Raw genomic sequence first — 15000 nt, forward strand, 5'->3', positions numbered from 1 at the left:
TTGTTAGACATTCTAGTGTTTTAGTAGGTATGTCATGTTACCAAAATCCCACAATCCTTTTACTTAACTGAAAGAAGACAGGCTTTTCTATAAAAAGAAAATATTTTCGATGAGCCTCGTGTTCCTGACAGCCATTATTAAACATTTGTCATCGAGCTGAAGATGAGGCTGTTTTTCTAAATGAAACTGTACATTCCGGCCTCCCCTTTTATTCCTCACGTCAAAAAAAAAGCGTATTTCTTGAAAAAAAAAGTGAGCTTCCGGATGAAGTTTTAATTTGACAGAATGGCTTCTAATGAGTGTAACTTTCTTTATTCTTGTCACCCTTCACAACACACCTTGTCATCTCTTCTCACACACACACAGCACAGACATATGCATGTATACACTCCAGCCCTCTTCCTCATGAAACCCACATTTGCTCCTTTTCAACAACAAAAAAAAAAGTTTCTGCTCGGCGCTCTTTAGTGAAAATATGTCAAATTGTTTTTGAGCAGGCTCCCCCCTTTTCAGAGGGATGACACGTTTTTAATGAATTTTTGTTGGCAGGTTTTAACTGTCAGCTGTCACATTCTCACAAGAACATCACCATCTGACGGATTCAAGTTTATTTTCAATTTCTGCTTTATTGGCCGATCAACGGCGGAAAGTGACAGGAGAGATGGATAAAAAACATGACATGTATGGCGCTGGTTGTTAGCATTATGTTCATCTCTGTTTTAAAATACAATATTATAAGAGGAAAAGAAAGACGGCAGGAGTGAGAGGTAGGAGTAAAACATCCTTTTTGATGTTCTGTAGAGAAATTGTTAGATTATAATTACAGGAAGAATGGGCACCGCTTTTGACTGACTGAAGCAGAAAGTTGTTGGAACAAGGAAGGATGCGGCCGTGTTTCTTCTTTAGCGCCCTTCGGTGACCCAGCTGAAGCTCAGAACGCCACAAGTCTGCATCGAGTTTATTTTGAAATGCCAAATAAAGCCCCCAAAAGGAGCATCAATCCGGTGTTTGCAGATATTTATCGCGCGTCATTGTCTTCCTGTTTGTTTATCCCCAGGTCGGGGGGGCTTCTGAATGCCAGCGCTCCCCATGCGGAGGCGAGGGGCCGCACACTGGGTGGATAATGTTGTCATGGACATGAGACTGAGAAAGATGATGTGACGTGAATGTGGAAGTGGCTATAAAAATGGTCCTAGAGCTTAGCGAGATCAATGACTGCTCACAGTGATCCTCTCCTCGTGCACAGGCGCACACACACCGAAGTACACGTGCACGCGTTCGGTCGCGAGCGCACGCACGGACCACAGGGCTTTGATATGCATGAGAGCGGCAGATACTATTGGCAGGTCTCATTTTCATAGTCAATTTCATCCTGACTTATAGCCCTCAGCCCTCTCTCTCCCCCCCTCTCTCTCTCTCTCTCTCTCTCTCTCTCTCTCTCTCTCTCTCTCTCTCTCCCCCAGTCCTCCCCTCTCCCTGTCTGCGACTATCTCCCTCCCTCCCTCCCTCTCTCTCTGTTAGTGAGTGATCTACGGTCATGCAGCAGTATTGATTACAGCCTTCAGCTCAGTTGCTGTGAAGTCGGTTCCTTTTTATGATTCAAGGCGCCGCGCTGTATCGGTGCATCTGGTTTGTGTTTGATTCCATGCTTTGCTGACCCGACCATCTGAACTTAAGAAAGTGAAGTTAAATTGATACAACCAAGATTAAATAATAGAAGTCCAAACAGGTTGTGACACTTTTTTTGTCAGAGTGTTCTGAAGATTTGGCAACGCACCTCTCCGGGCGGTTACAGCAGAAGCCGGCCGACGCTAATGTCAAAATTCTTCTTCCTGTTTTGATCAACTCGGTGTTTATCGATTACAGTCCTTCCTCACACATTTCTATATACTGTCCCTCTCTTTGTCCTTTCTCCTCTCCTGTGCTCTGTCTGTTCTCCCAGCCTACCAATTAAGGGTTTGCCAGCCTCCTCCAGAAGTGCCCAACGCTGACATACTGATGGAGGACGGCGAGCTGGAGATCGGTGAGTTGTCTGTCTGGCTGCAATGCCTCTAGATGTGTCAGTTTGATGGAGGATGCATGTTGGGAACCTGTAACTTGGCAACACAATCACAAGATTATCAAGGTTTATACCAAGAATTACTAGCGTTTTATGCTCTATGTCTCGTAGTTTAATCGTAGCAACTAGATTTGCTTGAGTTCCGTGAAGACGTTTCACCTCTCATCCAAGAGGCTTCATCAGCTCTAACTGACTAGCTGGGAGTTCCAGATACTTCTATCTGAAGCTCAAGTGTTAATGGCTCCTAAAGAATTGATGAAGAAAGTCATCCCCTTTTCTTTTGATGGTCACCAGACCCTTTGATTCCATCACATTTTGTCATGTGTGCTCCTACCTCCTGTCACAGAGGCCCGATTCCACCACCTTTTGTTCGTTGCTCTCTTACCTCCTGTCATTAATTAGCATCATCATTATCATCATCATCATGGCGGCCTCAGCCGAGCTTCACGCCTTTGATTCCAATCCATCCTGTTGGTCATGCATGCGGAGAGCTCGGCTGAGGTGGTCGCACCAGTATCCCGCTTTAGGGTGTCCAGGAAGGTGGTGGCAGGTCTTCCCAACTTCCACCAGCCGTGCGGTGGCTCCCAAAGAACGCGCTGGCTGGCAGGAAGCTCCCTATGGCGGTAGCAGTGGCCAGCAGTGGGCGGTGGCTCGACTTTGGTTGGAGCCGGTCTAGAATGGAGCAGTGAGGCGCCTCCTTCCCTCCACTAGCCTTGGGTGTGCACCTTGGGCAAGTGCTTGTCCACCCCATGCCTCCCTTGACGGGATTACAGCAGAGGCGGTTATGTCACTAATACATTGGCATTTCCGGCATTTGGCGGTCCAGTTTGCCAACTCGGCAGCTGTTCTGGCACAATACAAGGTGATGTGAGGAGTTGCGACCCCATCTCCTTTACCATATCGCATATTGGTAAGCCCACCATATACCGGAAGACTAATAAACACGCTACTAACTTCACATGAGGACTATGTGTTAAATTTCTTCAACAGAATATAAGTATTTGGAAGTCCCAACTGGTCAGTCAGAACTGATGAAGCCTCTTGGATGAGAGGTGGAACATCTTCAAGGAACTCAAGCAAGTCCAGTTGCTACGATTAATCTACGAGAATTTATGCTAGCTGATTGTATTTTGCAATTCTTTCTTGTCAGCGGAGATAATAACATACAGTATGCAGTGGAGGAAGACATGCTCAGATCCCTACCTTAAATAAAAGGAGCAATGCCACACAATATGTTAATGCAAGTGATGCATTGAAGACATGACTCAAGGAGAAGTCCATAACAGTTGCTATCATTAATGAACAAAAAGTTCAAAAACAGTTGCAGCAAAACAAAAGTAACTGCCACGAGCAGCAGTATACAATTTTTGATTTCAAGTAATTTGGGTGGTGTAATCCATGACAGCCCCCATCTTTATAAGTCGATCATAAAGACAGGTGACAAATTAAAGGAAAAGCCTGAATATATGAGTGTAGTGGACGCAGTACAAATAAGAAATTAATAACGCCATGTGCCATTGATAGAAATCCTGAGCAGGTTGCTGTTGATTCCGATTTTCTATCAAGATGCCAGCAGAGAAAGATCCAAGTGACTTTGAAAGTGGGTTCACTGCTGGGGCAGGGACCTCCGTCACACAGGCTGCTCCACTGGCTGCTGCTTCAACAGGAACAGTGACTCAGGTGACATCTGCATGTAGAGACACGGGAAAGACCTCAGGTGATGCTGGTGCATTAGTGGGCTATTTTAAGAGGAGCAGCTCTTCCTCAGGTGACTGAGAATGTCGACGTGAGACGTGATCACACTGTCAGCGAGGAAGAGTCTGTAGACAATTAGACAGAGAGGGCTATTATAGTAGGGTGCAGTGCATAAGCATCTCATTACAAAGATGAACGCGCATTTGAGAATTCAATGATGCACAGACTAGAAGCACTGGACTACGGAGATGTGAGAAAAGGTGATGCATGAGTCACATGAGTCATTCTTTGCCGTATTCTCAACAATGTGAGAGTTTAGTTTCTATTTAGTGCAAATGTAGCGCACACTGAGAAAACAGTGCTCGCCTGGATGCTTGACCTTTACAGTGAGGGGATCTGGTGGCTCTGTTGTGCTGTCTGGGGCATTTTGCTGACATGGTTTGGGTTCACTCGTGCCCTCAGAGGGAAGGGTCACTGCAAATCAATGGAAAGTTGTTCTGCGTGATCACCTTTAACCTGTAATGAAACGTTTCTATGCTGATGGGGGCGCTTTCTTCTGGGATGACAATGCCTCCATCAAGGGGGCACCAGGGGTCACTGAGTGCTTTGATTAGTATGAAAATGATGTGAATCATAGGCCGTGGCTTTTACGGTCACCAGATCTAAACCTACTTGAGCACTTATGGGAGATTTTAGACTAAAAATGTTGGACAGAACTTTCCAGCACCATCATTACAACATTAAATGAGGGAATAACTTTTCTGATGTTCCACCTCTCTGCTAGAGTTACAGGGACTGGGACACTTTTTTTACCAAACTTCATGTTGGTTTTTCCGTTAATTCGTCACCCATCTGTATGATTTCTATCTAAAATTTTAGCTTGTGAAGTAATTACAAAGAGTAGTTGTCAAATAAACACACAAGTGGCTCAAAATGGTTCAACCTACAGTAAACGCTTAGTAATATTTCAACACCAGCTGGACAAGAAATCAACAATGTTTCCATTCCGCCCACTTGTTTTTGTTTTTGTGCCTTCAGGTGACATCATCAGGTACAGATGTCATCCTGGGTTTTCACTGGTCGGCAGCGAGATTCTAACATGTCGCTTAGGAGAAAGACTACAGATGGACGCACCGCCTCCGACGTGCCAAGGTGTGTACATGTCAACACAAAAAGCAATTCCGGTGTTGTTGATCTCGACAAATTCAAAAATAAAAGCGTGCACTCGTTCAACAGTACCACTGATCTTGCTAATGTTCTCACCCTCAGTTCAATGCCCCGCACATGACGTGCGATATGACTCATCGGGCGTCATCCTGAGCCCCGGGTGGCCAGAAAGCTACCCAAACCTCCAAATGTGTTCGTGGAGCATTACAGTAGAGAAAGGATATAATGTCACCATAACCTTTGAGAGCTTCCACACAGAGAGAGAGTTTGACGTGTTGGAGATTTTCGATGGTAAAAAAAAACTCAAACACAGACACACATTTTAGCAAGAATTCAGCACAATTATTCACACAACAACACAGGCGCAAACTGCCACATCAAAACCATTATATTCTCATCGTTTCATTCGTTCTATTTGTCTTTCTTTCACTTTGTCTTCATGTCTCTCAGGTCCAACAGCCAACAGTCCCACTCTGGCGACGCTGAGCGGTGACCTGCCGACGCCCTTCAACCTCACAACGACGGGCCACCAGTTCCTCGTCCGCTGGTCTTCAGATCACGGCACGAACAAGAAAGGCTTCAAAATCCGTTATGTTGGTGAGTACCAAAGTATGTATCCCAACTTTATTTTACTACTACTTTATAATATAATGCATGGAAATAAAGACAGCGGTAGACAGAGGCAGACAGAAGGTCTGGAAATGCACTTGGAGGAGCTGTTCGACCTCTGAGCCGAGCGTAAAAGTATCATTCGTGCAAACATTTCAAGCTGTGAAAGTTGCTCAGTTTGTGAGTTTGTGAAGAGAAAGTTAATTAAAGTATCACTAACTTTGTCTAACCTACAACACATTTTTTTTTCTACCAAACTTCTGTCTGTCTCCTAAAGCAGTTTACTAAATTGCACTGTGGGTTAGTTCTAAAGTTTTATCTGTCCAAAGATAGCTTGATGAGCACAGATGCCGTTTTACAGCAAGCTCTGCATTTAGACAGTCTCCCACCTGGACCTGCTGAGTATAACTTTAAACTGTTGGGTAATGAGGCTTGAGTGCTTCATTCAAGGGCATTTTTGACAGTTAAATGAGGGGAGACAGTTTTACCTGTTTAGTTTGCTTATTCACTCCATATCCCGTGGTCGTGAGGCTGCTTCCTTAACCTTTAAAACACCGCCGCTCCGTATGATGAATTAAACGCTGAAGGATAACAGAGAAGCCTCCCAGGACGTTCACACTCTGCAACCTTTGGTAGCTGTGATTAATGTGAGCATCCGCAAGAAATGTTAAACATGTGTTGCAAGCCTGCTAATACCAGGGTTCAACTTCAAGATTGTCTTTAACTTGCAGATTCAGGCCAGCGCGTGACAGCGTACTCCTTCCTGCGAGGAAACATGATGCGCCGAGAGTTTAATCATAATGAGGAAATTTAGCGCTAAAATAACATTTTCTCATTAAAAGGTTGTCGTTGTAACAAGCCAAGTTGTTTTGTTTTTCATTAAGAGAAGCCCTCGTGTGATTGAAATCAGCAGCTTAATGCCATCAATCTTAAAATTAGTCCAGGGGAAAGAACCTAGAGTGCAACTGATGAGATTCTGAGATACTGGCTGCTTTGCCCGTACGCCGATTAAACATTTAGTGTTTTTAAAAATAATCTGTGTCAGAGAGCTTTAATTAGAGAGCACTGTACAAAACTGTACAAAACTTTGCTGGCTCTGATTCTGTAGTTTGAACCCAAGAAGAAGAAGAAGAAGAAAAAAAAAAGATGTGACTCTTAAATGGCGCTGGATTATGTTGGTTCAAAAACACACCACACAGATACTGGGCCACAGGCACACTAGAGAGACATATAAAACTGGCTTATCACTAATAAATAAGGCCAGTTTACTGGGTTCTTGCCCAGTTTGGATAGTTACAGACCAGGCACCTTGCCCAAGTCAGCATCTTACTGGACGTAAGCCTGGGCCATCTTAATATGCAATGACGATGACTAAGGAACATAATGAAGCTGCTGTTGGTAACTCATCATATACTTAACATATTGATGCTACTGTGTTTGGATCTTTATCTACTGCCATAGGCACAAACAGAGACTGCAGTATGCGAATTACAAATAGCAAATAAACAGTGCTTAACTTGTTGCCAAGGTGTTGGAGGTTGCAGCAGGATTCCCTCCTACAAATGCCAATATTGTCTGGAGTAAAAGATTAATGCTCCTCGCTGGAACAATATTTCATAAAATCGCACACAGCCATTGATGACTTTGTGGGCAGCAGTGTCCAACATCTACTGTAACTCTGCTCATTGATTGGTCGATTAAAAAAAGCTCTGCCAGGTCAGATTTTTTTCATCTTGGCATTCATATACTTAGTCAAATGTCTTTTATTTGTCTTTTAAGGTATAATTATCATCACGAACTGTTATTTCTACGCGCAACTTTTTGTCGGGTTGTTTTGCGATACACTTGGAGCGATGACATCCGACTTCTTCTCATGCCTCAAATTGCACGGCACATTGTGTGCAGCACAATGCTGTACAATCTAAGCCAAAATTTCTGTCACTAAAAATGACATTTTATGCGCAAACATGACACCATGTGCCATTAGTCCATTACCGCTTGGCGTCCTGTTGTGTTATAAATAAGTAGTGACTCACGCTGACAACATTTTATTTTTTTTTTTAAGGAAATCATTACAGTTGCTGCAATTTCACAACAGCAGAATGAAATGTCAGTTACACAGAAACTTTGCTGGTAATTTACAATAATAGCGTACATTTGCAGGCAGACGGAGTCGGTTGTGAGGAGACTAACATCCAAATTTGTGATCTTCTAGATTAAGTAGAAGTAATATGCCGTATTTTTAATAAGAACATAGTGTTGTAGTTTTGGTTCGGATGTTGAACAGCACAGTACGGCAGTGAAATAGTAAATGTGTGACATTTGGTTTTAATGATGACTGGGTGCGATGCTCGCTGTCTGCTCTCTGTTTTAGTGACACTAAACCTCCTGGTGTGAAGCCGTTTTTAAATCTCTGTTTTTCTGCTGTGTGTTTTTTTTGTTCCTCTGCAGCCCTGTACTGCTCCACCCCAGACTCTCCCCTCCACGGCTCCATCTCCTCTCAAAGCGGCGGTCATGTCAACAGCGTAGTGAGGTGGGCCTGCGACCGTGGTTACCGTCTCATAGGCAACGCCACGGCAACCTGCCGCCGCACATCTCTGGGCTACCACGCCTGGGACTCTCCTGTGCCTGCGTGTCAAGGTGTGTGGAGTTGAAACATTAGTAATCTGAACATTTTTGCAGCTAAAATGCTGAATTAAAAGCAGCTGTGTGGACTTGAAAGATCAGATGGAGAGTAGATGTGGTGCATTATTACACGCTGCAACATCACAACCCCTCGACTCTTCTAAGTTGTCTCCAAATTGGTATAAAGACCAGCTTCACTTCTCTAATAGAACTGACACATAGAGTTGCCACATATGATTGTAAATACAACCAAACACGTGAATGAAATTATATATATTTTACATAACTGTTGGTGCTTCTACTTTCTCCTTCCATCTCTTCGTCTATGCATCTTTTCAGAGCATACAACAGCATTTTAAAAACTCCCAATTTTAGGTTTCTCCTGCTATTATCTCACATTTGCTCCTGCCGTATCTAATTGATATTATCACATCAAATAAACGAAGGGAGGCACAGCTCGTAGCGGCTATAGATAGAAAGTCAAATGAAGGATGTATAGCAGATTGTGGAAGCTGTGCAATATCACGGTGCCACGCTCTACAAACCGGTCTATTTAAAGCCACGATGGAGCAACTCCTACAAGATGGATGTGTTTCGTGAGAATTGGTTCGAACTAGAGATCAAGCGTCTCTTGATTGTATATTTTTAGTGCGAAGGAAACCTGTGGGCTTGTTTACAAATACACAATACATTCAGTGGCTTTGGATCCGCAGAAACATTTCAAAGTGCACATCAAGCCTGCCTACCTGACAGACAGAACCGTGCTTTGGAGCTGGTGTGAGTGTCTGTTTGCATGTTCCTAACAAATGTGTATCTGTCCTCCTCCCCTCAGCCGTCTCATGCGGGGCACCCAAGGCTCCTATAAACGGCGGCGTTTTAACAGCTGACTACTCCGTGGGAACGAGAGTCTCCTATTTTTGTAACGACGGATACAGGCTCTCCAGTAAAGAGCTGACGTCAGCCATCTGTCAGCCCGATGGAACATGGAGCAACCACAACAAGATACCACGGTGTTCTGGTCAGTAGATATCAGTGGGATATCCGTGACACAAATTTGATCGTGTTACTGTTTAGTGCAACTCAACAACAAAGCCACTAACATCTATGAAAAGGTCTGTAGTGATTTTCAGTTTCAAAAGTTGCAAATGGAAAAAATACTAAATAGAGCATTGTTCAATCAGTGGTAAATAATCATCTTTTTCTGAGTGAGACGTCTACTCTAGTTCGTCAGTAACGTGTTATTATTGAGATGAGTAACAAGCGTTCTCTGCGAGGGCATTGTTACTGAAAATGAACCATTATTCTGCATCTATGAGATATTTTACAGTGACTCGGTGGCAAGCTATTTACTGTCAGACACGATTCTATGCTGGTTCTTTCTTTAAAGCACATTCTGTAAAACACATTTCATCGAGCTTGATGTTCTCCTCTCCATCTCCTCTGTAGTGGTGGTGTGTCCCAGCATCGGGTCCTTCTCTCTGGAGCATGGCCGTTGGAGGATTGTCAACGGCTCGCACTACGAGTACAGAACTCGCATCGTGTTCACCTGCGATCCGGGTTACTACAGATTAGGCCCCGCCCACATCCAGTGCTTACCCAACGGGGTGTGGAGCTGGAGGAACGAGAGGCCGCACTGCCAGGGTGAGTCGCTAAGACGTACAGTCGTCCTTAAATGTATTCATACCCCTCCATTAAAGAAGGGAAAAAACAGCTGCCACTGAAATAAGTTGACTAAAGTAATAATAAATAAAAATTTAATGAAAATCACGACATTGCTTTTGAATTGTGGTTCAACAGAAATATTTTTAAAAAACAGCAAAAATAAACAGACAAGCATGATGGGACCCGTAAACTAATATTTAGTTGAACAACTCTTTGAGCCAATCACTGACATCAAGTGTTTTCTGTAACTCTCAATCGGACTTCTGCACCTGTTGACAGGTATTTTAGCCCACTGCTCATTTATTTATTTATTTATTTTAATTATTCTTTTCAACCACAATTCAAAAACAATGTCATTATAATTTAGCAAATTTTTTATTTATTATTACTTTTTTCACTTTCTAGTTATTGGAGTGACTATTGTGATATTTGCCTTTTTTTCTTTAATGGAAGGGTATGAATGCATTTGAGGACGACTGTGTGATGTTATGACCACCACCCTGTGTCAAATATCTTTCAGATCTACACATAAAATGGTGTGTTGTTGTTTTCAGGATCCAACAACCAAATATAAAGCGATATATAATGAGCTTTGAAGTGCTGACAGGTGGACTTCTTTAATGCACAAGTGAGCCGGGCTAAGCTAAGCTAATACACAGCCTGCACTTAGTTCAGCCGGAAAGCCCTCAAATGTTTGTCAAGTGACTGTTGGCTCCAGCTGAGTCCCTCATGGCATCAGGGTTGTGCATTTGAAGCACAGAGTGGTTTTGTTTTTCACAAAATCTGGTTACAGTTTTTAAACAGTACATGTAGAATCAAGTAATTTTGATGAAATATCATGATTCTGAACTTGATTTAGTTTTTTCACAGAATGTCACAAGGGTGTAAGGATGGTTGGAAAAGTCCAAATCTGCCAATTCTTTGTGGTTTAATGGTTTTTTGTCTCTAATAAATGGTGCATTCTTTGGTTTTGTTTGTTAAGATAGCAGCATCCTGACATTTCTGTTTCCATACCTTGTGTAAGCCTGCAGTTCAGCAGTTTATTGTGAGTTATAGAAACTACCAGTTGCCACTACAAGCGTGTAAATCAACGTAACGTGTCACACCCAAAGGCTTCACTTTAATGCTATGGAACAGCAGCTAGCTTTGTGACAGCTAAAGTCAGCGAGGACCGACATGCAGCGTACATGTAAACACAAGTGACAGTTCTTGGTTTGTTGTGCGTCATTCTGGCGACAGCCGTGGCCGCAGGCGTTATGATTCTGGGTTGTATGTGCGTCTGTACATCCCATTCCAGTGAATGCAATATGTCAGCAGCGCCTTCAGGGAAGTTCTTCAGATTTGGCACAAACGTCCACTTGACTTCCAGGTTGAACTGACGGTGATTTAAGCCACTGTGAGCTCACAAAGTACATTTTTGGCCATAACTAAACAATCATATGCTTATTATTAGACACCAACGTCTAATAGGTAAAAATTCTAAAGAGATAACGGTCAAAGGTCAACTTCACTGTGACTTACCTATTGCGATTATCCAGCATCATAACTCAAGAACAGGCGGGAAGGCTGTGAAAATATTTCCCATTTGGTTAGATATTAAACTGGTGACACTAATCTTGTGCGACAGTGTTAACACTGTGATGATTGTGTAGATGTTCTGTGCTGGTGGGTTAAAGAAGGAGCATCCATGTCTTTGAATGTGTAGCTTCTTTGCAGCACCATCCTTGTTTGAAGCATTGTCTACTACAGGGGTGTCCAATCCTGGTCCTCGAGAGCCATAGTCCTGCATGTTTTAGATGTTTCTCTCTTCCAACACACCTGATTCAAATGATCAGCTCATCATCGAGCTCTGCAGAAGCCTGATAACCATCCTGATCATTTGAATCAGATGTGTTGGAAGAGGGAAACATCTAAAACATGCAGGACTGTGGCTCTCGAGGACCAGGATTGGACACCCCTATTCTACTGTTACAGCTACGACTGCTTTCTGTTAGAATCAGCTTTATTGGCCAAACATGTGATCACATACGGAGAGTTTGTTGAAAGAATGTTTTCACTGCATACATCATATCTGTATATATATCTGGACAGACAAAGGTGTGAAGTCAAACCTGATTGGTTTCTTATCAGGATACTACAACCAGGCTGTAATTCTACTTCAACTTTCACCTTTTGTTTTTCTTCTTCCTTGTCATTTTAAATTGTTGTTCTTTAAAGAATGTAGCAGCATTTAGAAATTTACTCATTTTCTTCACCAGGCGTTTCCGAGTGTGAGAAAAAAACAACAGCCTTGGCACCAAATTTGCCTGATAAACAGCTTTGCCGGCATTGTTAGCATTTCTCATTGAAACCAATGAGCTCTAGCAGCTACGCAAATTAACTTGGTGCTAAACTGGCGCGCAACTGCTTTTAAATTGCTTGTGTCTGACCGTGTGTTTCAGTTATCTCCTGCGGCGAGCTGCCGTCTCCACCCAACGGGAAGAAGATTGGTACTCAGACAACATTCGGTGCTACGGCCATCTTCACCTGCGAAGCCGGCTTCATGTTGGTGGGCTCAGCTGTCAGAGAGTGCCTTTCATCTGGGCTCTGGAGTGGAACCGAAACACGATGCTTAGGTACGTAGCCACACAGCTAGTGGTGTAATTCAGACATGCAATATAGTACATATGACAGAAAGCATCAAGACACTATGTGTAACTTGCGGACCTACATTTAAAGCTAAAGACAGCTGTAGTACACTGACTCATGCTGAAACGTTCCCCATTAGACAGGGAGCTGGAAAGACGCAATTTTTCAAGTCAGTCTAATGAGGACAGCTATCAAAGGTAGCTATGTGCCCTACACCTCTTGTCTGGCTGCACAGCTGCTCCCCCCCGGCCTTGTCCATCTCACGAGCACAACTACAGCAAAGCAAGCCTTTGCAGTGCACTCAGTGAATTTATTTAGGGTTTTTTTTTTTTTTATATAGGCCAGAAAAAAAAACTGCAGCTTTCTTCTGTCAGTGTGCCAGCCAGAGGTAACAGATGTTATGACATGGTGCTGTCACTTCGCCATGAAGCCTCAGTAGAAACAGCACTTTCCCAGAATACTTCACAGGCTGAGGGGGGATATGAGATGCGATTCATAAAGGAAAAGTTCAATGAAACTTAACCTAAACTGATGAGGAGGCATGATTCTGTCAAGAAATAAATAAATTTAGTCCCGAAAAAGTGCTATAAACAGCATTTTCATTCAATAACTTTTCTTGTTATGCTTCAAAAACAACGCCGGCTTTACTGTGCTTGTTTTGCTTATTTAAGATCTGTACAGTCATCTTGCTAATTAAACCTAATAGATAGAAGATTTGAGGGGATTTATTTGGTTGATACCGAAATCCAAACCAGATTAACTAACAAAACATATCAATAAAAACATTCAAGCTCAATTCATTCCTTTAGCATTTTGTTGTTGTGTGTTTTAAGTGTTGACTTGTGTATGCTGTAGTCTCAGATCTCAGCTGGCTGCAGCATTTTGAAGAGCAAGAAGTGTTTGATTCACTCGAGAAATGCCCTTTAACCACTGCAATCAACATCTTAAATATCATGTGAAAAGCTAATACGAGGCAACCTTTCCCGTTATCGTTCCGTTTCACTTCCCCGGCTGTCTGTAAATTGTCCGCATTTGCTGACTCCAGGGGGACACGTTGCAGGTTTTATCTACTGTAAAGTACGAAATCAATACTCAATCCGAAATCTCTGAAAACAAAAAATACACATCCCCCTTTTGACTTTGTGAAATGCCTTTTAAAGCTCCCTGTGTTAGCTCCGTGCATCAATCAGACCTCTGTGAATGAATCTGATCAGGGACTGAAGAGGCCCCCGAACCCCAGTTTGTTAAAGTCAGATTTTTTAAAAGCACAAAGATGTTTTTATTTGAAGGTTGAGGGCGTTGTAAAGAGAAGTAATGCCGCTGTGTAAACGTTACAGCAGCAACTGACCACCTGAGCCTTGGACAGGATTGAGCTGTGATCCAGTTTATGACAGGAACTTTAACTTTTCGTGGCGTTTGCTCAGAATCACGTCTTCAGTGGAACAGGTTCTTAAGAGCCTGTGATTTTTTACATATTTGCAGCAGATGTTTTAACAAGTTAAATAACACGATCCCATCCACAGTCAGACTAACAGGCTGCAATAAGACTGCAAGGTAATGTTGAGGTAATTGCACAATGTGGGGAACAACTACTTTAACACCTGGTCGCAACAGAAATAAAAAGAAGCAAATGAAAAGCAGAATTGGGGCTACATGCTTGTTGCTTTTAAGGATTCTAGTGTGTGTGGTCTGAGCCTCCCGTGTCTCTCTTTCAGCCGGTCACTGTGGAATCCCAGAGGGCATTGTCAACGGCCAGGTGATCGGCGAGAACTTCGGTTACCGCGATACGGTCGTGTATCAGTGTCTGCCCGGCTTTCGGCTAATAGGCTCATCGGTTCGAATTTGTCTCCAAGACAACCAGTGGTCTGGACAGCTGCCCATCTGCATACGTAAGGAAAACACACACACACACACACACACCTCTAACTGAAGGCTTGCCTCGGCTTGTGACATGAACTGTCTCTGTATCCATAACAACAACCCATATGCTGCTGTTTCTGTTCAACAAAACACAAACCGCCTTGACTTTGCATCTCACACGTAGAAATAACTGTAAAAAAAACACACCCGTGGAGGTTCACTCGTGTCTCTACATGCTCTGCTGATCCTTGATTTTCTATTTGTGGATGCCTGTATTTATCAGTAATCAAGCATCCTTGAGAAAAGCAGGTTGTTGTTTTTTTAAATACTGTAACATGATCAAACAGATTGTGACAAATTGTGGCGTTCACTCCTGTAGATAATAAAGTGAAGTCAAATTGAAGCAATTTGGAGGGAAGGTTTGATAAAGAGCTCAGTGTTTCATTAGGGGCTTTTTTGGGGGGGATATTTTGCCTCCCTGTGGTATTGAAGAATCAGCATCATACATCTTACAAATGAAAAACGCCTCATGTTTGACAAATTAGGATCTACTGCGTGATACCAGTTCTCGTGAGGTGTTACAGTTAAAATGACAAGTAACAGCCGAAACAGCCTCGATAGCCGTGAAATAAGTTTGTGGAGCCTTTGCCACTGTGTGGCGCACTAAGCGGAATGCGATCAAACCCAATTATTCT

General features: G+C 43.0%; 1 protein-coding gene across 1 annotated transcript in view; it reads left to right on the forward strand.

Annotated features, from left to right (window-relative positions):
- Window positions 1-15000, forward strand: part of LOC103358536 (CUB and sushi domain-containing protein 3-like) — a gene marked incomplete at its 5' end in the record, with an annotated part of 221174 nt that overhangs the window by 177900 nt on the left and 28274 nt on the right. The window contains 9 exons of the mRNA XM_008283549.1: window positions 1943-2023; window positions 4793-4906; window positions 5024-5212; window positions 5372-5518; window positions 7982-8170; window positions 8988-9173; window positions 9602-9796; window positions 12259-12432; window positions 14161-14334. Coding sequence (XP_008281771.1) covers window positions 1943-2023; window positions 4793-4906; window positions 5024-5212; window positions 5372-5518; window positions 7982-8170; window positions 8988-9173; window positions 9602-9796; window positions 12259-12432; window positions 14161-14334 — 1449 coding nt within the window. The remainder of the gene's footprint in view (window positions 1-1942; window positions 2024-4792; window positions 4907-5023; window positions 5213-5371; window positions 5519-7981; window positions 8171-8987; window positions 9174-9601; window positions 9797-12258; window positions 12433-14160; window positions 14335-15000) is intronic.

Source organism: Stegastes partitus, unplaced genomic scaffold, assembly GCF_000690725.1.
Source record: "Stegastes partitus isolate 25-593 unplaced genomic scaffold, Stegastes_partitus-1.0.2 Scaffold318, whole genome shotgun sequence".
Lineage (NCBI taxonomy): Eukaryota > Metazoa > Chordata > Actinopteri > Pomacentridae > Stegastes > Stegastes partitus.